Below are 23,200 nucleotides of genomic sequence, written 5' to 3'. Positions count from 1 at the left end.
TACGCACACTCAAGCAAACGTTCATATTGATAAATCTCACACTTCACGTGGAAATGATCCAACGTATGGTTTACGTACAGACTTGTGCCTACAAATGATTGATAAATGAGGCCCAAGGTGTGCAAAGCTCTTAGAGACTTACCCAGAAAGACTCACAACTGTAATCGTCGCCAAAGGTGCTTCTACAAAGTATTGACTTGGGTGTGAATACTTATGTAAATGAGATATTTCTGTATTTAATTCTCAATAAATTAGCAAACCTTTCTAAAAATATATTTTCACTTTGTCATTATGGGGTATTGTGTGTAGATGGGTGAGAAACAAATATATTGAATCCATTTTGATTTCAGGCTGTAACACGACATAATGTGGAATAAGTCAAGGGGTATGAATACTTTCTGAAGGCACTGTATTCTTGTCATATTCACCAGTCAGGTCCATTACATTCAAAAGTTACTTGAAGTTCACCCCAAAGCCGTAAACACGGGCACCCTCATAGATATCATCTTAACCAACTTGCCCTCTAAATACACCTCTGCTGTTTTCAACCAAGATCTCAGCGATCACTGCCTCATTGCCTCCATCCATAATGGGTCAGCGGTCAAACGACCTCCACTCATCACTGTCAAACGCTCCCTGAAACACTTCAGCGAGCAAGCCTTTCTAATCGACCTGGCCTGGGTATCCTGGAAGGATATTGACCTCATCCCGTCAGTAGAGGATGCCTGGTTATTTAAAAAAAAATACCTTCCTCTCCATTTTAAATAAGCATGCCCCATTCAAGAAATTTAGAACCAGGAACAGATATAGCCCTTGGTTCTCTCCAGACCTGACTGCCCTTAACCAACACAAAAACATCCTGTGGCGTTCTGCATTAGCATCGAACAGCCCCCGTGATATGCAACTTTTCAGGGAAGTTAGAAACCAATATACACAGGCAGTTAGAAAAGCCAAGGCTAGCTTTTTCAAGCAGAAATGTGCTTCCTGCAACACAAACTCAAAAAAGTTCTGGGACACTGTAAAGTCCATGGAGAATAAGAACACCTCCTCCCAGCTGCCCACTGCACTGAGGATAGGACACTTTGTCACCACCGATAAATTCACTATAATTGAGAATTTCAACAAGCATTTTTCTACGGCTGGCCATGCTTTCCACCCGGCTACCCCTACCGCGGTCAACAGCACTGCACACCCCACAGCTACTCGCCCAAGCCTTCCCCATTTCTCCTTCTCCCAAATCCAGTCAGCTGATGTTCTGAAAGAGCTGCAAAATCTGGACACCTACAAATCAGCCGGGCTAGACAATCTGGAACCTTTCTTTCTAAAATGATCTGCCGAAATTGTTGTAACCCCTATTACTAGCCTGTTAAACCTCTCTTTCGTGTCGTCTGAGATTCCCAAAGATTGGAAAGCAGCTGCGGTCATCCCCCTCTTCAAAGGGGGGGACACTCTTGACCCAAACTGCTACAGACCTATATCTATCCTGCCCTGCCTTTCTAAGGTCTTCGAAAGCCAAGTCAACAAACAGATTACCGACCATTTCGAATCCCACCGCACCTTCTCCGCTATGCAATCTGGTTTCAGAGCTGGTCATGGGTGCACCTCAGCCACGCTCAAGGTCCTAAACGATATCGTAACTGCCATCGATAAGAAACAATACTGTGCTGCTGTATTCATTGACCTGGCCAAGGGTTTCGACTCAATCACCATATCCTCATCGGCAGACTCAGTAGCCTTGGTCTCTCAAATGATTGCCTCGCCTGGTTCTCCAACTACTTCTCTGATAGAGTTCAATGTGTCAAATCGGATGGCCTGTTGTCCGGGCCTCTGGCATTCTCTATGGGGGTGCCACAGGGTTCAATTCTTGGGCCAACTCTTTTCTCTGTATACATCAATGATGTTGCTCTTGCTGCTGGTGAGTCTCTGATCCACCTCTACGCAGACGATACCATTCTGTATACTTCTGGCCCTTCTTTGGACACTGTGTTAACAACCCTCCAGATGAGCTTAAATGCCATACAACTCTCAGTCCGTGGCCTCCAACTGCTCTTAAATACAAGTAAAACTAAATGCATGCTCTTCAACCGATCGCTGCCCGCACCTGCCTGCGTCCAGCATCACTACTCTGGATGGTTCTGACTTAGAATATGTGGACAACTACAAATACCTAGGTGTCTGGTTAGACTGTAAACTCTCCTTCCAGACTCACATCAAACATCTCCAATCCAAAGTTAAATCTAGAATTGGCTTCCTATTTCGCAACAAAGCATCCTTCACTCATGCTGCCAAACGTACCCTCGTTAAACTGACCATCCTACCGATCCTGGACTTCGGCGATGTCATTTACAAAATAGCCTCCAATACCCTACTCAATAAACTGGATGTAGTCTATCACAGTGCCATCTGTTTTGTCACCAAAGCCCCATATACTACCCACCACTGCGACCTGTACGCTCTCGTTGGCTGGCCCTCGCTTCATACTTGTCGCCAAACCCACTGGCTCCAGGTCATCTACAAGACCCTGCTAGGTAAAGTCCCCCCATATCTCAGCTCACTGGTCACCATAGCAGCACCCACCTGTAGCACGCGCTCCAGCAGGTATATCTCTCTTGTCACCCCCAAAGCCAATTCCTCCTTTGGCCATCTCTTCTTCCAGTTCTCTGCTGCCAATGACTGGTACGAACTGCAAAAATCTCTAAAACTGGAAACACTTATCTCCCTCACTAGCTTTAAGCACCAGCTGTCAGAGCAGCTCACAGATCACTGCACCTGTACATAGCTCATCTATAATTTAGCCTAAACAACTACCCCTTCCCCTACTGTATTTATTTATTTATTTATTTTTGCTCCTTTGCACCCCATTATTTATATTTCTACTTTGCACTTTCTTCCACTACAAATCTACCATTCCAGTGTTTTACTTGCTATATTGTATTTACTTTGCCACCATGGCCTTTTTTGCCTTTACCTCCCTCATCTCACCTCATTTGCTCACATTGTATAGAGACCTATTTTTCTACTGTATTATTGACTGTATGTTTGTTTTACTCCATGTGTAACTCTGTGTTGTTGTATGTGTCGAACTGCTTTGCTTTATCTTGGCCAGGTCGCAATTGTAAATGAGAACTTGATCTCAACTTGCCTACCTGGTTAAATAAAGGTGAAATAAAAATAAAAAAAAACAGTGATTGCTAGAGATGGCTAGCTATGCTAGCTATTCTACCTGTCTTTTGTGATGAGTGCTTAAATGCTAACAGTACACCCTGCACATGAAAATGCAGATTTTTAAGGGGTATGCAGTAGGTTGATAATGATATCACTAAAGTATGTTGTCTCAGACATTTCAAACAACATTCCCAGCTAATGAGAAAACAGTCATTTAAGAGAATGAACAAGATTTAACAAGGCAACTCTGGGTCTAATTTGAATGGGCGCCAACGGCAGATTTTGTGGGATTTTTACATCCGTTCCCCAGTATGACCCACGTGGCCACAGTGAATGTCACTCTGTGAGGGACTATAAGATCCCAAAAGATTATGACAATAAATGCTTGTTGATAGTCAGATTTTCTCTGCGCTGTGTAGGTTTATTGCTAGCATATGATATGCTAATTGAGGGTGAAATTGACTGTAGCTATACTCCTGATTCTGATTGCATAAACAACTTTTTACAGATGTACTTTGTTTTCAACTCATTTTCTACTTGTATTTGTATTCACAGTGGAGAAATGGCAGACCATTACAGGGATGTGCAGACACACCTGCCTACCCAGGATGCTATGCTTCAGCATCTCAAAGAGGCCTGTCTATCTCAGCAGGAAGCCCAGGTTAAAGTAAGTATCCTGCACCTCCACTCAGCTCCATTCACTGTTTGAAACAACATCAGAGGAACTGGCCATTACTGCAAGGAGGGGTAGACTACTGACTCCTACTAGTTGTGTATTATGGAGACTGAGTTAATGCCCACTATTCATGCTGTCAGATTGACCGAAGAAAGGCCAATTATATTTTCCACCAAATTTTACATAGATGTACCCCATCTCTCATTGTGTGTGTGTGTGTGTGTGTGTGTGTGTGTGTGTGTGTGTGTCTTCTACTTGACTGCACTGGACCCCTCTCGGAGCACAGTACGTATCCCAGACCTCTCACGCTTGACAAACCAGAGACAAAAAGTGCCAGGGGGTGAACACGTCCACTGGCTGCATTTTGCATGCACCACCTACCAGAGTAGAGTGGTTGGATACCCACACACAAACACACACACACACATCTCTAATGAGTGTTGGCCTGAAACACACACCACCCCTGGGGGAGCCCGGCACTCTGTTATGTTAACTATTCCATGCAATCCCCACTAAAGTAGTGTAAGCAGAAAGTTGAATTATTCACACTGGGGGGGGGGGGGTAATTAAGAGTGTCTTGTACTTCCTCCATAATTCATTGGCGTTAAAGGCCTGGTGTGTTTTTGTGTGGTAAACAGAGCTGGCACATGATGTGGTGAGAGATGAGGCAACATGACGGTTGTGCCCAGAATGGTCATGTTCTCTCATTTAGCCTGCGGGCAGCTGGGGTGACAGAGGGTGGTGTGGAAGGAGGGGATGGGATGGTGGTTAGGGTTAGTCTGCTTCACCTGGTCTAGTAACTTTACCCCTCCCCCACCTCTGCCCTTACTCCCACTCCCATGGCCATGTCATGAGAGGACCTATGCCATAACTAGGACACCACCTGTATTTAAAATTGATTCAATTTAGATTTTTTTCGGACTGGCCTACACACAATAACCCATAATGTCAAAGTGGAATTATGTTTTTTCGAAATATAAAAACATTTATAAAAAATGTAAATCTGGAATGTCTTGTCAGTAAGTTGTCAACCCCTTTGTTATGGCAAGCATAAATAAGTTCAGGAGTAAAAATGTTGTTAACAAGTCCCATAATAAGTTGCATGGACTGTTCACTAATAGTGTTTAACATGATTTTTGAATGACTACCTCACCTCTGTACTCCACATATAGAAAGTGTTATGTTTGAGGGCAAATCCAATACAACAATTACCACTCTGCATATTTTGTCTGCAGACGATGGCAAGGCTTTAGAGAGGCTATTGATTGTACATACTTACAAACGCTCCCACCCAAACTAAGAGGAGGGCTTTAAAGTGCAAGGCAAATTAGTCACGACTTGTCAATCATTTACACTGAGATGTATGCTGAGGGATTCGCTGCTTCAACTCCAGACTGCTCCGTTTGATGGAAAAGAGAAAAGGCTGATTTCAGAGGAATCTTTATAGATCTGTGTTTTTACTACAACCCCCTCTGTTCAGAGACAAATGGGATTAGCTCAACTAATGGAACTTCTGGATCTGAGCACTATGTCATCAGTCTCTAAGTGGTTATTGGACCAGAATGTGTTGTGGGATTCTTCAACCGTACATCACACATACCAACACGTACACATACCATGTAATATGCTCGGCTGTGGTTAGAACTAGTGAGAAACTGCCCTTTTGGAGAAGCTCAGAGAACTATCAGTAACAGTACATTAATGCACACACACATTTGTACATTTCTCTGTGTAACTGCTTATGTCTACTGGAGAGACAAGCAGAGAGCTGCAGTACGTGGGCGCTCTCAGCGCTCTGATTCCATCTGTCAGGTTCCTGAACCTCCGGCCCACTCCAGCCCACCAGGCCGACCCCTCCCCACACAGCCCACTGCTCTATACAACACAAGACGTCATCCCAGAGCTGTTTAAAAGGTCAGCAGGACTACACTACAGCCAGCCTTGACATTTGATTGGCAGAGGTAAATATCTCAGAGTGGTTGAGATGGGCCGAGTCCTCGTGCACTGCTTCAAAGAGCAATGTGAAGGGGAGATACGCTGGGTTGCTTCCCCTGGGGGAACTCCTATTCACTGGGTCTATACGGCTTTACTGAAGCTGTGTAGACCTTTTGGGTTATTATTAGTCTCTCACTACAGACTACCGTTCATTGTCTCTGACAGCATCCTGTTTTGATATGCAGATATATGCTGGCCGGTCAAATTGTTAGTTATGTTTATGTGGAGTTGGACAACCTTGAGAGGTTTGTGTGTACGTGCGTTTGTGCGTATAGTTAAATGTTTCATCTGGTGTGGGTGTGTATTGTGTTGTGGCCTCAACAAGGACAGGAGGGCACCATGGTGGGTCATCTGGGCCCTGCCGCCTGCCAGTCCCTTACCCTCCTTTCCGCCTCCGCCTCTCCAGCCCGCTCCCTCTGGCCACCGCCTTGTGTGCAGCGTGCTCTGGCGGCTAAAGGCGCTCGTTAAAGGCCATAACTTATCTCACGTTTGAAGCTAATGGGAGGAATACTGGCCGCAGTGAAAAAGAAATGACATTTCTCCCCCCCTCTCTCCCTGCCCTCCTAACCTGCAGCGTAATATAGCAGCGGTGAGGGTATGCATTACAGATCTGAGGCCTTAGAATTTATCTGTGCTGCACTACGCTGACTGATGCATTTGAAAATAATGTACTGGAGCCAGAGCATAACAGGGACCCCGTAACTAATGGAGAGCTCTCGCCCCGTGGCCGCCACTGTATATCATTCAGCTGTACTACCTCATCAAGCCCCGGCCCTGCACACAGTCCTCTGCAGACAGGCAGACAGACAGACAGGCAGACAGACAGGCAGGCAGGCAGGCAAGGCTCCCAGACCAGCAGCTCACTGGCTACAGCAGCAGAGGACCTGCAATATATCCCCTCCCTCTCCGTCCTTCCTTCTTTCTCTCTTTTTAATTCTCATTCTCTCTCATGATGCCCTCTTACTAATTAATACATAAGCCTACCTTCATAATGTTCTGTCGTTGCTCTCTGTGAACGAGGAACCGTAATAACTGTTCAGATTGATGCACCAAAGTCTACTCCTCTGAAGACCATCATTGTGTTTCCTTCATAATAACTGAGATGTTTTGAGGCCTAGTTACTGAGTCATTTTCATTTGACCAATCGGATATCAGAGCATAAGACATACTGTATCTGCGGCATTAAAACGAGTTTAACATTTTTGGCACCTGCATTAGTTCAGTGAAATGTAACCTTTTATTTAATTAGGCAAGTCAGTTAAGAACAAATTCTTATTTACAATGACGGCCTACTGGGGAACAGCGGGTTAACTGCCTTGTTCAGGGGCAGAACGACAGATTGTTACCTTGTCAGCTCAGGGATTCGAGCCAGCAACCTTTCGGTTACTGGCCCAACGCTCTAACCACTAGGCTACCTGCTATTATAGTATTTTTAAATAAAAAAGTAAAGTAGAACAAAAACACACGAAAAATATAAATAAGAAGATCACGAGAAAGTAAGTAAGCTATATACAGAGTCAGTTCCAGGGTTAATTCCAATACCATATTTACAATGTGCAGGGATACTGGAGTGGTAGGTTTAGATATGTGTAGGGGTAAGGTGACTAGGCAACAGGATATATGTACAATGTACAGTGGGTTGTTCTCTATAATGGTTGAATATTGAAAAACATTTGAAAGATTGGTGGAGTGGGCCAGATCAGAGTAGATAAACAGAAATATCACTTTTCAAGCATAATATAACTGCTTGATCATTTATCTTTTAGGCCTCCTATTTCCTCTCACTTGTTTCACCTTCCTTTTCACTGCTCATTTTTATTTAATGGTGTTTATGTTTAATAGCTGTATCAGACAGCAGCCGCTCACTGCCCTTTTCCAGCCAAATCAAGGTAAAGAAAGAGGGAAAGGCCAAATGAATTCCATCCAGCGAGAGGTCAGAGAGACAGACAGAGAGTGCATAGCAATTGTTACGTTCGTGTGGAGAGACGGACCAAGGCGCAGTGTGCTCTGAGTTCCACATCTTTATTTTTGTGAAACTTACAAAACAAAGGAAACAAACAACGAACCGTAACATAAGAGGTGCAGCATGCACTAACTCAAAATAAGATCCCACAAAACACAGTAGGGAAATGGCTGCCTAAATATGATCCCCAATCAGAGACAACGATAAACAGCTGCCTCTGATTGGGAACCATACCAGGCCAACATAGAAACAGAACAAGCTAGATAACCCACCCTAGTCACACCCCGACCTAACCAACATAGAGAATGAAAGGCTCTCTATGGTCAGGGCGTGACAGCAATGCCTTTTCCCCAGTAGGCAGTGGGAGATACGATGCTAATAAGATCATAAGAGGAGAGGCCGGATCCCCGGGACGACCATAAAGAGTTTCAGTATATATCTTTTAAAGAAAACGCGCTGAAAGAATTATGATGTCTGCTTTGAAATGCATTAATAATCGGGAGTGGACTGTTTTGTTCTAGGATATGAAATAGGATTGAAATTCCCTAGTCTTGGGGAGGGCAGGCGTGGGCGAGAGGGGGGTGGTGGTGGGGAGTTGAGGCCTTAGAGAGATTTAAAGGAAAGGCAGAGGGTGGAATGAGAAGTGTGTTGGTGTGAATGAGGTTGAGGAGGCCTCTTCCTTCCTGCTCTCCTTCCATCTGCTTTCCGTCCAGGTGTACAAGGCAGGGGGAAGAGAAGACAGGAAGAGGCTCTCATTATTTCTGGTTTTCGTTTTCTCTTAATGGAATGCTCTGGATGGTGGTGGGTGTTTGAACCCTCTGCATGTCTCCCATGTTCCTCCCTCCGTGATAACACCTGTTCTCTAACAAAGATGCCTCTGACTCACTCTCAGGAGGAGAGGAGGAATATGAGGAATATTTGAACAGTTAACAGTTATCTAAGAGCATGATGAAAAAGACTTGAAAGCTTTGTCTTTCTCTCCCCTTCTATCCTAATTGGAAATTCATTGAATACCTAATGAAATGAAAACGGAAGGATGTGTGCCGTTTTTCTCCCTTTCTTATATAATACATCAGAACATTTTGGTGTTGTTGAGTTTATAATACAGTAGAATCCTTATTATTAAAGTGTAATATAATTATAATACTTTGTAATTGGAGAATGCATTGCGGTGTATAATGAAGTGCAGTCTCAAGCAGATTTTCTGCCCCTTTTGATGTATGAAGGTCAGACGTCAACATTCCAGCTGCCTAATCTCTCTGTATAAACATATAGGCAATGGCTCTGGGCTGTTTCCATACTGAAGACCTGGCCCACTGTCTACCACAGGGGAAATACCTGTTTGTCATCACAAATACATAATTCACTTCAATTCATTTTTGTAACTCGGCTGTAATCTTGGTATGGTATTACTAATTAGATTATCCTTATTGGATTGTTTATTTGGTTTCGGTCCTAATCAATGCATTTTTATTCACTTTCATTCCATTTTGGCACATCGTCAAGTGTTATGATCCAGATATCTGTAGGACTAGTACTTTATATGGAGACAGATGGCCCGAGGTCCCTATAGTTGGTTGGATTGACTGAGTGATTGATGTAAATAATAGATTGGCTCATCCATCCTCCAGTAGTTGTGAGGATCCAGGGAGAGAGCTCCAGGGCTTGGCCATGTGTCCATGTCACTGAGAGGCAGGCAGGCAGGACGCCCGGACAGACTGGGATTTCATTGTGACTGAGCATGTGCGGCTGGCTGGTGGTTTCAGTGTTGTGACAGGCTAAGGCATGCGGGTGGCCAGCCCAGGGGAAGCGGTCGATCAGGTCGGTCAGACCTGTTTTCTGACTGACTTCCTCTGTGAGGGGAGATGGGCCGTGTGAGGTGGCACTGACCAGGACAGAGAAGGTGACCCTGGGGTGTGAGTATAGGTACTGTAGGCAGAGCAGCAGGTCAGAACTGAGCCACTGACCAGTCAGTCCACCTAGAGGGAGATGGAGCCTTTAGTAAGCCCATCATCACTCTGTGTTTGACTCTGTCTGGACACAGGCCTGGTTCTGTTTCAACCCCACACTGAAACCTCTTCAGCAGCAGCCCAATGGTTGAACTTCAGTTAGTATGGCTCTAAAGCACTCTTCACTGGGCTGGCAACCTGGCACTCTCACTAAGCAAACAGTAGATGGGCTCTACCCTTCCCTGCCTGAATAGTCCTCTCTCATGGCAGTGTGATCCAGCCAGCCAGGTCCACCTAAAGCGCTGTAATGGCTGTATGTGAAAAGGGTTTGCTGGGAATGGTTTTAAACGGTGGAGAGCTCTGAAGAGGCCGACGGTCGGACAGATATCACCTAACAGCCTGCCGTTAAAAGGTTGACTGTGCTGCGCTGGAATGGAGGTGTCCTATAGTCGGCCCAATTTCAGCTAATCCACCACGCCTGATTGTTTGCTGAAGTGCACATTTGGGGTGGACATTCATTAGCCCTCCACTGGAGGTTTATACCATGATTTCCTTTATTTTGGTCTTTTCAACAGTTTTCTTTTTTTTTTTTTACATGGGCTATCATAATTTCCCCAAGCTACTGAATCTCATCTACTCTGGCTTAATTTAGACCGTCCTCCCAACATCAGAGTGCATATCCTATTTTTTGGGGACGCTTACAAATAACATGGAGCATCTCAATGTGAAAGCATTATCCAAATTGCAATTGGTAAATGTTGCGCTAGATTTATTTTGGTACCCCATCTGCAACAGCCTCAGTACCCAGACACAGTCTCTGCCCCCCCTCCCCCCCGGTCTGTGCTTTGATGTGGGTTATCAGTGAGCCCCATCGCCCCCGTCCCCCGCCACCCTCCCAGCCCCTCCGTGTCAGCACCTTTTGATGTAGCCTATGCGCACTTCCAAATATCATTTTTAATAAGGAGTCATTATCATTTAGATTTCTTGCTGAATGAGAAGAGTGACCTCTGGTATTTATCTGGTGGGGGGGGGGGTGCTGTGGTGGTGGCAGGCAGACAGATATGGCTCATTGACATTAAGCCAAAATGCTTACTATGTGCATTCTGGGAAGATTGGGTGGAAGCCACTTATATGGGGAGCTGTATACGGTGGCAGTCATTCACATCTCTTTTCTGTCAGGTAATCAGAATGTCTTCTCTAGCAGTTCCCAGAGCAAGTCAGTTTGGGTCCAAGCACTCTAGTCTGCATACTAGTAGTTCAATAAATCAGTAGTTATTTAGAACATACTGTAGATGTAGCTTGTTGGAGATGCGTGTGTGTACGTATGTGTGTAGTGGTGGGGAGACTTATTATAAAGCTCACCTACCCTGAATAAAGGCATTACAGAGTAGGTTGGGGACGGGCCTTGGTTGTGTTGGGATGTGTAAGGCAGGGAGGGTAGCAGCTGCACCCTCACACACAAGGCTCCTCTAATTTGGCAGAGCTCACCATGGACTCCCTCCACCTCGTTGAAGGAGAGTCTCAAGAACTAATATCATCCTATTTTTATCAGGCAGTGAGTGAGCGGAGAGAAGTCCCAGGGCCCTGACAGGACAAAGAGCCTCTCCACATGCCTCCCTCTTTAATATCTTTCTGTGGACCAGGTCGCAATTAGCATGTTAATGAAGGGATCTGAAACCTCTAAAGATCAAGACAATAGGAGTCCTTTCTGGGCGCCTGAAGATAACAAATAACCTTTAACGGAAATTACCAGATGAAATGTACAGTGTTTATCGTGTGAAATACTCATTTTTAAGAGTAATCTAAGAAACGCTGGCGTTAATCTTTTTCTTTATGCTTTTGAGCCCCATGCCTGCCTCTAGCTTATTTTGGTTAATTACATTGAGGACACTTTATGCTTGTCTCTTTTAAAAACGCCTTGCGGTTATCTGCGTATTCTCCCTGCCCTACTTGATGTTGGTGCTGGCTAAGCTGTGAGAGGCTCATTTAGGAGCCTTGGTGCTGCAGCTTTGTCACAGTGGTGAGAGATCAAAGAGACCCCTAATGCTCAGATTCAGGAAGAAGAATACCAAAATCACACTGGTCTCATGGGCAGGCCTGGTGTTGGTAGCATTGGGTCAAACTCAAGATAATGAGGAGTGTGTTACAGCCCCTTTAAAACCACACAGCTTGTCATACATGTCCATTATGCAGTGGGAACCTGCTGGACTGGGCTGACCCTGTGTAGGAGTAGAGGGTTAGTATCTGTACAGGTGGTAATATAATAATATATGCCATTTAGTAGACGCTTTTATCCAAAGCGACTTAGTCATGAGTGCAGACATTTTACATATGGATGGTCCCGGGAATCGAACCCACCATTTTGGTGTTGCAAGCGCCATGATCTACCAACTGAGCTCCAGAGGTGATAGAGGCAACAACAAGGTTGATGCAACGGTCCGATGTGAACAAATAAATGGGTTGAAAGGCAACCCCTGGCAGAGGGCAGGTAGAGGAGTGAGCGTAGGATGGGGTTGGGAGAGGCAACACGGCTGGGTTCAAAGCACCTGTGTGAAGACGACACTGGAAGGACTGTCCTCTACAGAGAACCCCTGATTCACTGTTCAGTCAGACCAGTTAAGCAGAGGCTTCCTGGAAACACACACACACACACACACACACACACACACACATCAACCAGGCTGAGACGGTACCCTGCAGCGTCAGCAGCACCCCAGCTCTCTGCATGAACTGCCCCAGGCCACAGATACAGACAAGACAGACAGGCCTCTCTACTCCTCTCATCTACCACTCTCCTCCCTATCTCCTCCTCCCCTCCTCTCCACTCTTCTCCCCCTATCTCCTCTCCTCCTTCTCTCCATCATTTCTCCCCATAATTTCTCCTCCTCCCTATCTCCTCTCCTCCTTCTCTCCATAATTTCTCCCCATAATTTCTCCTCCTCCCCATCTCCTCTCCTCCCTTTCTGTTCTCTTCCTCCCCATCTCCTCTCCTCCTCCCCATCTCCTCTCCTCCTCTTTCCCATCTCCTCTCCTCACTATCTCTCCTCCTCCCTATCTCTCCTCCCCATCTCCTCTCCTCCTCCTCCTCCCTATCTCCACTCCTCCTCCCCCTCTCCTCCCCTCCTCCCCATCTCCTCTTCTCTCTTCCCCCTCCTCCCTATCTCTCCTCCTCCCTATCTCCTCTCCTCCTCCCTATCTCCTCTCCTCCTCCTCCCTATCTCTCCTCCTCCCTATCTCTCCTCCTCCCCATCTCCTCTCCTCCTCCTCCTCCCTATCTCCTCTCCTCCTCCCTATCTCCTCTCCTCCTCCCCATCTCCTCTCCTCCTCCTCCTCCCTATCTCCTCTCCTCCCCATCTCCTCTCCTCCTCCTCCTCCTAGCTCCTCTCCTCCTCCCTATCTCTCCTCCTCCTCCCCCTCCTCCATATCTCTCCTCCTCCTCCTCCTCCTCCATATCTCTCCTCCTCCCTATCTCTCCTCCTCCCCATCTCCTCTCCTCTCCTCCTCCTCCTCCTCCTCCTCCTCCCTATCTCTCCTCCTCCCCATCTCCTCTCCTCTCCTCCTCCCCATCTCCTCTATCTCTTCCTGTCTCTTACTACTAGCTCAGTGTCTTTATTCTCTCTGTCAGTCCATGCCAGTTGAATGGATTTCTAATATCTGTGCATGGACATGGTTGTGTGTATGACTCTATGCTTATAAGAAATAACCTTTCACCTTTGGTAACCTTGTTCATATCAATCAGGGTACATAATGTAGTTATTATACAAAATGTACATTGTATGCGTGCGTGAGAGAGGGGTTTGTACACCCACATTTTCCATGGAACTGAATTCTTCAGATATCTTCCCAGTTTAGCCCTGGCAGGTAAGACCTCACACAGATGTCAGGTGAGGTAAAGCTGCCCCTGGAATATTGCTAGGAGGCGGGAATAAAACGGTGTGAATTATCTGTCAAAGCATCAGCCCAGTGAGCTGTGTGGCCAGTTCATTAAACTGCTGACAGTACCATTAATATTAGTGTGCCTTTAAAACCCCAGCATCAAATCAGAACCACCCAGGGAGATGTGAGGTGGTTCAGCTTTTAGAGGGAAGTGATCTGAATTGTAATGGGCTGCAGGAGGATAGGTGGTGGAGGTCTATAATAAAGTCTAGTTTAAAACCTCTTTTTGGAAATGGGAATTATATGGCACTGCTGGCATTATAGAAAGCAAACCTTAGAAAACTGGTGAGATGGACATCTCATGAGATACCGGAATGAATGTTTATTATCATGCCAAGCATTAGGCTAAAATGTCCCTGATGCATAACTTCTTGCCTAATTATGATATTGAAGAAAACAACTCCTGGAATTTCCATCACATTTAGACAGTGTGCATTTGGTGGTTGCCACATAATATGTTTTCTCTGATACAATTTTCCAGGTAACTAAAAGATGATAGCCTCGTAGTGTGCATTCTCTTGCAGTAACCTGCACCAAAAGATAGCCTATTGTCTTTGCTTTTCATATTCGATGCGAGAACTTACCAGCATACTTTCAGGACATGGAGATTACCAAGATTGTATACAGAATGAAATGCATTTTTCGGGTGAAAAACAGGACACAAATGTGTTGCTTTGATGTTAGCCATAAAACTTTTATTTTTTTAAGGATGAATACTTTGGATGTACACAGAGTGGTGTGACAGTTGTAGAGCACCCTCACCGTTGCTGTCCAGCAGTGCCTGGGTCCACACATTTACCATATATCCTCCCACCACTCTGTCTTCCAGAGTAGCTTTTATTCTCCTCAGAGGAGGGAGAGATGCCTCTTGTTCTCTTTAAGACAGATTTTTAATACTGTAGAGAGCAAATGCTTTGATGAAATATGGGACAAACACTATACACATCATGTTTTTCATCTGTAGTAGTATAGCCTTGAAATGGACTCTAACGCACATAATTTATCTGATATAGTCCTGTACTTGCTTTTGGACTGTCTAAAAAACACTGCGCATTGCTTTCAAAATATTTATTCCATCCAGTATCTTGGTGAATTTACATGAAATTAAATAAGTTATGATATTCATTTGATAAGCAACTGAGGAGTATATAATTGGGACATCCAGGGAAAATGAAATCTTAATTATATTCGCTGCCACTTACCATGCTGTGTCAACTGGCTGGTAATAAAGAACAGGACATGCATTTTATCTGTGTAGCATTGTTTGATTACACATCTGTCTGTTGGGTAACTTGGATTAATTGAGTTTATGAAATTAGAAGTTTTCTTCATGAATTAAAATGTTTCCTTTCTTACATCTTGGAAGTTCTCAACACTGTCAGTTGTATTGTATAGTAAGCATGGCGTATAGCAGGATTTGATGCATGTATTGTACTGTGATGTACAGTTTCATCTTCCAACGCCTATTGAATTGTAACACATTTGCTTCTGGGTGACTGGCCTTGCTTTCGTCTACACTGTGACTCTCAATAGCAGAGGCTAATTTGGCTATGGGAAATGGATTCAAAACTAACCCAGCAACAAGCAGCAGTGGAGCTAAGCTTTTCTGGGAAATTGATATGTACTGTATCTTCTGCCACAAAAAAAATGTAATCTTGTACCTGAAATTGGCACATCTCCTTTGAGCCCTCTTGATAGTTCGACATGTGAGTACAAACTGTATTGTATTTGGTGTTTTACTGTAATAGATGACTTTGATGTTCAGTTGCTTCTGGGGACTTTCAATAGGCTTTGTGTTTTAGTTTAGTGCTGCAGACTTCCAATAATATGAAAATCAATCCCTGTTTCTTTCCTTCCTTCCTTGAAATAATATCTTTCTGACATGTTCACACATGACTTGATTGGCAAAAATAATTGTGGAATCCTTGCTTTCACCTAACCTACTGTGTGAAAATGGTGATTACCTCAAGGGAAGCTGGATGGATGGAGGGAAAGGAGGAGGAAAGGAAGGAGGTAAACATATATCAAATCGGGCCTGTGTTTATCTTGTATCAGGTGGAGGAGCGTGAAGCCCAGGTCCAGGAGCTGCAGGACACCATCACAGAGCTGCACCAAGAGATGACCAGGAAGGACCAGGACAAGCTGACACAGCTGCAGGAGCTGCACCAGCTGGAGAGCAGGGTGAAGCAGCTCACTGACCAGGTAGGGCTGGGGAACTATTACCACCCAGACAGGTCTAGTTCAGGACTGGCCAATTCTGTTGGGAAACACTTGCCCACTTCTGGTCAAGATCAAATAGAACTAGTAAATCAAAATGTTAACTTCATTTAACCACTTTTAATCTCATTTTAAACACACTATTGACTGAGTATGCAATTGCTTCATCAGAATAATGAAACCAGCATTGGTCTAATCTACAGTGTATGACACAGTTGTACTTGTAACCCATTGGTGTGGTACAGTGAATGATGTGCTGTGTGGTTGTCTTGATGGCAGGTCAGGAGCTCCGAGGAGACCATAGGCCAGCTGAGACAGGAGGTGGCTGTTAGAGTGGGCATCAGCAGCGCTACCCTGTCTGGGGATGTGAGTACAGCACCTGGGTTAAGTGGGTTAAAGCACAGTGTTCATGCATATACTGTACATGTACTGTTATATGTTCCACAGGTCATGATCTACTACTTGACCTACGTTTTATATAGGCTGTAGGGTCTAACAATGCGTCAGTGAACATATAATGAACTTGGATCCACTCTGGGCTTTTCCAGTCTTAAATATTCATCCAAATGTCATTTCTCTGTGCAAACAAATGCGTTACTAGGTGATAGAAAATGATAGAAATGTAAGCTAGTCCTTTAAAGTTCCAGTTATATTGTGTTCATTGTCTCTATTCTAAGACTCATTGACATGTCATCAGTCATCCTGTTGTTATTAACATTCCTATACAAGCTTACGCATTCACACATAAATCACATTAGACCCTCATTTCCAGATGAATGCGTCCGTACATGGTGACTCAGTCTCTCACACGGTCTGTCTGTATGGTCTGTCTGTATGGTCTGTCTGTGTGGTGTCATGGGTTGGAGATCATGATTGCCCTGTAAAGCTGGAGATCTTGGAGAGCAGTGTTTGCTGAGAGGGACTCTAATGATGGCACATGTGGCCTGGGTTCTGATGGCCCCAATGTGGGAGCCAGGGCCAGTCTGAATAGCAGCTCTGTCCCCCTCTCTCCACCTATCTCTTGATGTCTCCACACACCTGGCAGGCAGCCCAGAGACCATGATGGGAGTCAATTAACTCTAATGAATTGTAATATTGTGCAATTTTAATCAGGCAGTAATTCTGTAAAATAACCTTATAATTTCTGGATGGGATTGGATCGCAATTACGTGTGCAGCAGCAGCAGCAGAAGGCAGAGAGTTTAAGTAGGTAGGTAGGTAGATTGGCCTATTAGTCCTCAGAGATGGTAGGTAGATTGGCCTATTAGTCCTCAGAGATGGTAGGTGGATTGGACTATTAGTCCTCAGAGATGGTAGGTAGATTGGCCTATTAGTCCTCAGAGATGGTAGGTAGATTGGACTATTAGTCCTCAGAGATGGTAGGTGGATTGGACTATTAGTCCTCAGAGATGGTAGGTAGATTGGCCTATTAGTCCTCAGAGATGGTAGGTAGATTGGACTATTAGTCCTCAGAGATGGTAGGTAGATTGGCCTATTAGTCCTCAGAGATGGTAGGTAGATTGGACTATTAGTCCTCAGAGATGGTAGGTAGATTGGACTATTAGTCCTCAGAGATGGTAGGTGGATTGGACTATTAGTCCTTAGAGATGGTAGGTAGATTGGACTATTAGTCCTTAGAGATGGTAGGTAGATTGGACTATTAGTCCTTAGAGATGGTAGGTAGATTGGACTATTAGTCCTTAGAGATGGTAGGTAGATTGGACTATTAGTCCTCAGAGATGGTAGGTAGATTGGACTATTAGTCCTTAGAGATGGTAGGTAGATTGGACTATTAGTCCTCAGAGATGGTAGGTAGATTGGACTATTAGTCCTCAGAGATGGTAGGTAGATTGGACTATTAGTCCTCAGAGATGGTAGGTAGATTGGACTATTAGTCCTCAGAGATGGTAGGTAGATTGGACTATTAGTCCTCAGAGATGGTAGGTAGATTGGACTATTAGTCCTTAGAGATGGTAGGTAGATTGATAGATGATTTTTTTCTCTCTGGTGTATTTTGACCTTCAAATCATCCAAATGTTAGTTAGAACCTTCCTGATTGGTTGAATTGGCTTGTTGATTAGTCAGGCATTCCTGGTGGGCTCACAGAGCACTGACTAGTATCTTGTTTGGCTGCGTGGGGGTGGAGGAGGAAACAGCCTCATAGCCAGATGGTAGAGAATAGAGGGAACTGTAGAAAACATATGTAAATGAGAGAAATGTACCTGTCATGTATTTGGTGTCTTAGTGAAACAGCATTGTCTTTGTGTACGAGTGGATGTCTTTGGTGCTGAAACAGAATATTCTAACACTGAAGGAATCTATGGGATTCCTGACCATGTTCTCCATCACTGCTGCCTTTGCCTCTCTTCTCCTCACCTCTCATCCCTTTTCCTTCTCTCTTTCCCTCTCTCAATGTGGAGGAAATGCATTGGAAAGGATAGCCAAAGTCACACAACATTAGTTTGGTAGTGGCTGCCGCTGCAGAAAGCCATTACTCTTCCTTGACAGTATCATAGAGAGCGGTGGAGCTGGGTCGCGCCTAGCCCCTCGCTCTCCCTCGCCATGCGCCACTCGCAGGAAATTGCCTCATACTTCAGCGGGCAGGAAGGTGACATGTCGGCGACACCCACGCATGTGTCACTTTCAGGGCCTGGGTGGGAGCGGGCTCCGGTGCCACAGACAAGCGCTGCCTGGGGAGCAGTAGAGGAGAGCTGCCCAGGGGAGGCTGGCTGAGCTGGGGTCTGGACATGCAGGGAACCACGCTGGATTTAAAGGAGGTACAGAGGAGGGGTAGAACTAGTTACCAATAAATGAGGTCTTAACCTCCCTAACTTTCTTTGACCACTAGTATTTGACCTGATTGAACCCATCTAATGTACAAAAGGGCTGGGTGGAAATGGAGAGTTGTGGCGTTGAGCTAGCCAGTTCTAGAGGGTGTTGCAGTAAATGGGATATTTGCAGCGCCCGCTGTCCGCTGTCTCTTATTTGATGAATTCTGACTCCTACAAAGAGGATAGGTAGTTGCCCCACTGGGGGGATGGACGGAGGGATGCAGCAGGACCCAGGGAAAGTGCTAGGTGGTGGGCTTCTCTGTGGCTGGTTTCAGCCTGCAGTCTGGAGCGTAAGGGCTGTTCTGTCTGCTGCCCACCCGTATGGGGAGCAGTAATGAAAGGAGAGGTTAAGGAGGAGAGTGAAGTGGTCTCGCTCGACAATAAATCCTATGTAGTAGGGGATGCTATGGGACCCCACTCCTAGAACACAGTAGGGGCGTTGAAAAGGGACAGGCATACGCACACTTACCCAGACACACATGCTCACACACACACGCTATGCCTGTTAAGAGCTGTTGTGCCTCGTCTATGAAAGAGATTGAGCTAATGAAAATTTGGTCTCATGTTTTGTGGAGAGCATTCCCTGAAAAAGGCGAGGATTCTCATTGCTCACTCAATACATTAGCTTCTTTGTGTCATACGTTTGACAAAAATGTTGTTTATGAGTTGATTTGACTATTATTTGAAAATGCAGACATCATTTTAACAAAACTAAAGCCTTTATTAGTTCTGAAGCCACAGGCACTGATGCAGGTGTGGTATACGTACCAGCTGCTGGGTGTCCATTGTTTTCAGATGAGACATGTACACTGTGCTGTTTGAGAGGGAAAGCTTTATGCTGTACCATCTCCTCCCAGCACCACACCCCATCCCTGTGCAGACCTCTCCAGAGGACCAATGTTTATTGCCATTCTAAAGCAGGCTTTGTTGTGATTGTGTGTGCTCTCCGTCCCCTTCTCCTTGTTTCCACTCTTCTTTCATTTTGTGCAGGGCTGGGGGGGATTGCTGTGTGCTGCGGCTCTGTGATTAGAGAGAGGGAGAGGCAGAGTGCTTCTCAGCAGGACTCTGTTTTATATTCATCAAAAGAGCTGCCTTTGATTTGCTCCCTCTGACGTGTGACAGCGGCGCGGCTGCAGCACCACACAGCCGCCGAGGAAATTGTGCACTTATCACCCCTCCCTCTTCCTCCCTCTCCTCCCCTGTTCTCCTCACCCTCCTTTACCAGCAGTACCCCCATCCCCAATACTACTACCCCCCCAACACCGTACTCCCCATCACTCCCCTCACAGCCCAACCTTCGGGCCGCCTGGCCGTCTTATTCATTTCTCTATTGTTGTTAATATTCCCTCTTTTCACTCAAAAGGCAGACTTTCTCCAAGGTCACTCTGAAAAGATCTGCCCTCCCCATCTCTTCCTCTCCTCAGAATAGTTACCCAGAGTAGAGCCTGTGGACTGACGGCCAGCAGAGAGGGGGGGGGAAGAGGTAGAGAGAGGGGGGAAGAGGTAGAGGGAGGGAGAAAGAGAGGGGGGAGGGAGAGAGAGAGAGGGAGGGGGGGGAGGAAGAGAGAGCGAGCTCTAAGTATGGATGATGGGTGGTGATGAGAAGCTCATCAAGGCCCTGTCTGTCTGAATAGGACGATGTCCATTTCCATGGGAGGGAAAACAGGCTGTTGTTGATTACAGAACAGTATTGAATAAGTTGTTTTCCCTGTTGATTGCAGTATATGAATGTGACCATTCAGTCACTGCTGCCTACATAGAATTACAATTCCATTACGGTTGCCTTCTTTGTCTTGCTGACATCCAGTGGCCACCCTGCTGTACAGACTCCCTCATTATCTAGGGTGGGATGACATAACATCTGGGTTGGAGAAAAGTCCAGGTAATGTCCTGGGATGGTGGAGGCTCAGGTTAACCCAGATAAAGTCCTGTCCTGTAGCCTGGAGGAGCATCTCTCACCCTGTCTCTATGACTTTCAGCTCTGTGTCGGTAGTAGCTCAGACGAGGCCTCTGTAGTTTCCTATGTGTTTACACAGGAGCCCACCCTATTACCACCCTCAACTAGCAGATCAGTCAATTCTGCACAGTTTCTGATGGCTCAGACTAAAATCACATACACACGCACACACTCACACACGAGCTCTTCTCTCCAAACACTGCCCCCCTCGGCACCACGCCTGGGCCGAGCAGGACACACACACCTGTGTTTGAACAGGGCCCCTCTGTGCCGCAGAGACCAGCTTGGTTATTAACGGTGTCAATTATTAAAGCAATTTCCAACTCTGTAAACAGTGGCAGGGAGAGGCGAGCAGACACAGGAACGTGTGTGTGGACGTGCGTGAGATCCATGGGGAGGGAGAGACATACTGAGGCCGTTTGCCTGCTGCTTTGTCCCTGCAGTGGCCCAGCTAACAAGGTCACATAAACCCAAGGTTAGCTCAGAGGGAGGGGAACATGCTTGGGTAATATTTCATCTTCTCCTTGGTTCCACAAGCCTCTTATGTACGCCACACACATCCACACATGCATACTTGCAAACACACTCACTTCCCAGTAACTGGAAATTGAAAGGGGTCCAATTGACGTTCATTAAAATGCAAATCAATTTATAACATTTTTGACATGCGTTTTTCTGGATTTTTTGGTTGTTATTCTGTCTCTCACTGTTCAAATAAACCTACCATTAAAATCATAGACTGATCATTTCTTTGTCAGTGGGCAAACGTACAAAATCAGCAGGGGATCAAATACTTTTTCCCTCACTGTATATCCACATCATTTTCCCTCCCTCATGATGCCATTTATTCTGTGACGTGCACCAGTCCCTCCTGCAGCAAAGCACCCCCACAACATGATGCTGCCACACCCGTACTTCACGGTTGGGATGGTGTTCTTTGGCTTGCAAGCCTCCCCGTTTTTCCTCCAAACATAACGATGGTCATTATGGCCAAACAGTTCTATTTTTGTTTAATCAGACCAGAGGACATTTCTCCAAAAAGTACAATCTTTGTCCCCATGTGCAGTTGCAAACCTTAGTCTGGGTTTTTTATGGCGGTTTTGGATTAGTGGCTTCTTCCTTGCTGAGCGGCCTTTCGGGTTGTGTCGATTTAGGAATCGTTTTACTGTGGATATAGATACTTTTGTACCTGTTTCCTCCAGCATCTTCACAAGGTCCTTTGCTGTTGTTCTGGGATTGATTTGCACTTTTCGCACCAAAGTACGTTCATCTCTAGGATACAGAACGTGACTCCTTCTTGAGCGGTATGATGGCTGCGTGGTCCCTTGGTGTTTATACTTGCGTACTATTGTTTGTACAAATGAACGTGGTACCTTCAGGCGTTTGGAAATTGCTCCCAAGGAGGAACCAGACTTGTGGTCTACAATTTATTTTCTGAGGTCTTGGCTGATTTCTTTTGATTTTCCCATGTCAAGCAAAGAGGCACTGAGTTTGAAGGTAGGCCTTGAAATACATCCACAGGTACACCTCCAATTGACTCAAATGATGTCAATTAGTCTATCAGAAGCTTCTAAAGCCATAACATAATTTTCTGGAATTTCCCAAGCTGTTTAATGGCACAGTCAACTTAGTGTATGTAAACTTCTGACTCACTGGAATTGTGATACAGTGAATTATAAGTGAAATAATCTGTCTGTAAACAATTGTTGGAAAAATTACTTGTGTCATGTACAAAGTAGATGTCCTAACTGACTTGTTAAAACTATAGTTTGTTAACAAGAAATTTGTGGAGTGGTTGAAAAACGAGTTTTAATGACTCCAACCTAAGTGTATGTAAACTTCCTACTTCAACTGTACATATAGATAGGGGTAAAGTGACTAGGCAACAGTATCGATAATAGACTGTAATTGCAGTGTATGTCATGCCTGTGTAAATGTGTAAGCGTGTGTGTGCTCACAGTGAGCCTGTGTGTACTTGTTATGTGTGAGTGAGTGTGTGCGTATGTGTTTTGAGTGTCAGTGTAAGTATGTGTGAGTGTGTGGGTAGAGTCCAGTGTGTCTGTGCATGAAGTCAAAAAGAGTTAGTGCAAAAAGGGTCAATGCAGATAGTCCTGGTATCTATTTGGTGAACTATTTAGCAGTCTGATGGCTTGGGGTTGGAAGCAGTTCTGGAGCCTTTTGGTCCCAGACTTAGCGTTCCGGTACTGTTTGCTGTGCGGTAGCAGAGAGAACAGTCTATGACTTGGGTGTCTGGAGTATTTGAGAATTTTTAGGCCTTCCTATGACACCGCCTGGTATAGAGGTCCTGGATGGCAGGGAGTTTGGCTCAAGTGATGTACTGGGCTGTACGCATTACCCTTTGTAGCGCCTTGTGGTCTGATGCCAAGCAGTTGCCATACAAAGCTGTGATGCAGCCAGTCAAGATGCTCTCAACGGTTCAGCTGTAGAACTTTTTGAGACTATGGACCCATGCCAAATCTTTTCAGCCTCCTGAGGGAGAAGAGGCGTTGTC

General features: G+C 45.3%; 1 protein-coding gene across 5 annotated transcripts in view; it reads left to right on the top strand.

Moving 5' to 3' along the window:
* The window catches only part of pmfbp1 (polyamine modulated factor 1 binding protein 1), a 202,490-nt gene that overhangs the window by 70,695 nt on the left and 108,595 nt on the right, over positions 1-23,200 (top strand). For all 5 annotated transcript variants that reach the window (XM_045689148.1, XM_045689147.1, XM_045689149.1 and 2 more), the window contains exons 5-7: positions 3,721-3,832; positions 15,740-15,886; positions 16,181-16,267. In XM_045689148.1, the coding sequence (XP_045545104.1) occupies positions 3,721-3,832; positions 15,740-15,886; positions 16,181-16,267 (346 nt within the window). The remainder of the gene's footprint in view (positions 1-3,720; positions 3,833-15,739; positions 15,887-16,180; positions 16,268-23,200) is intronic.

This window comes from Salmo salar, chromosome ssa11 (genome assembly GCF_905237065.1).
Source record: "Salmo salar chromosome ssa11, Ssal_v3.1, whole genome shotgun sequence".
NCBI classification, from domain to species: Eukaryota; Metazoa; Chordata; class Actinopteri; order Salmoniformes; family Salmonidae; genus Salmo; species Salmo salar.
The sequence above is the reverse complement of the archived record's forward strand: the minus strand, read 5'-3'. Positions and strand labels throughout refer to the sequence as shown.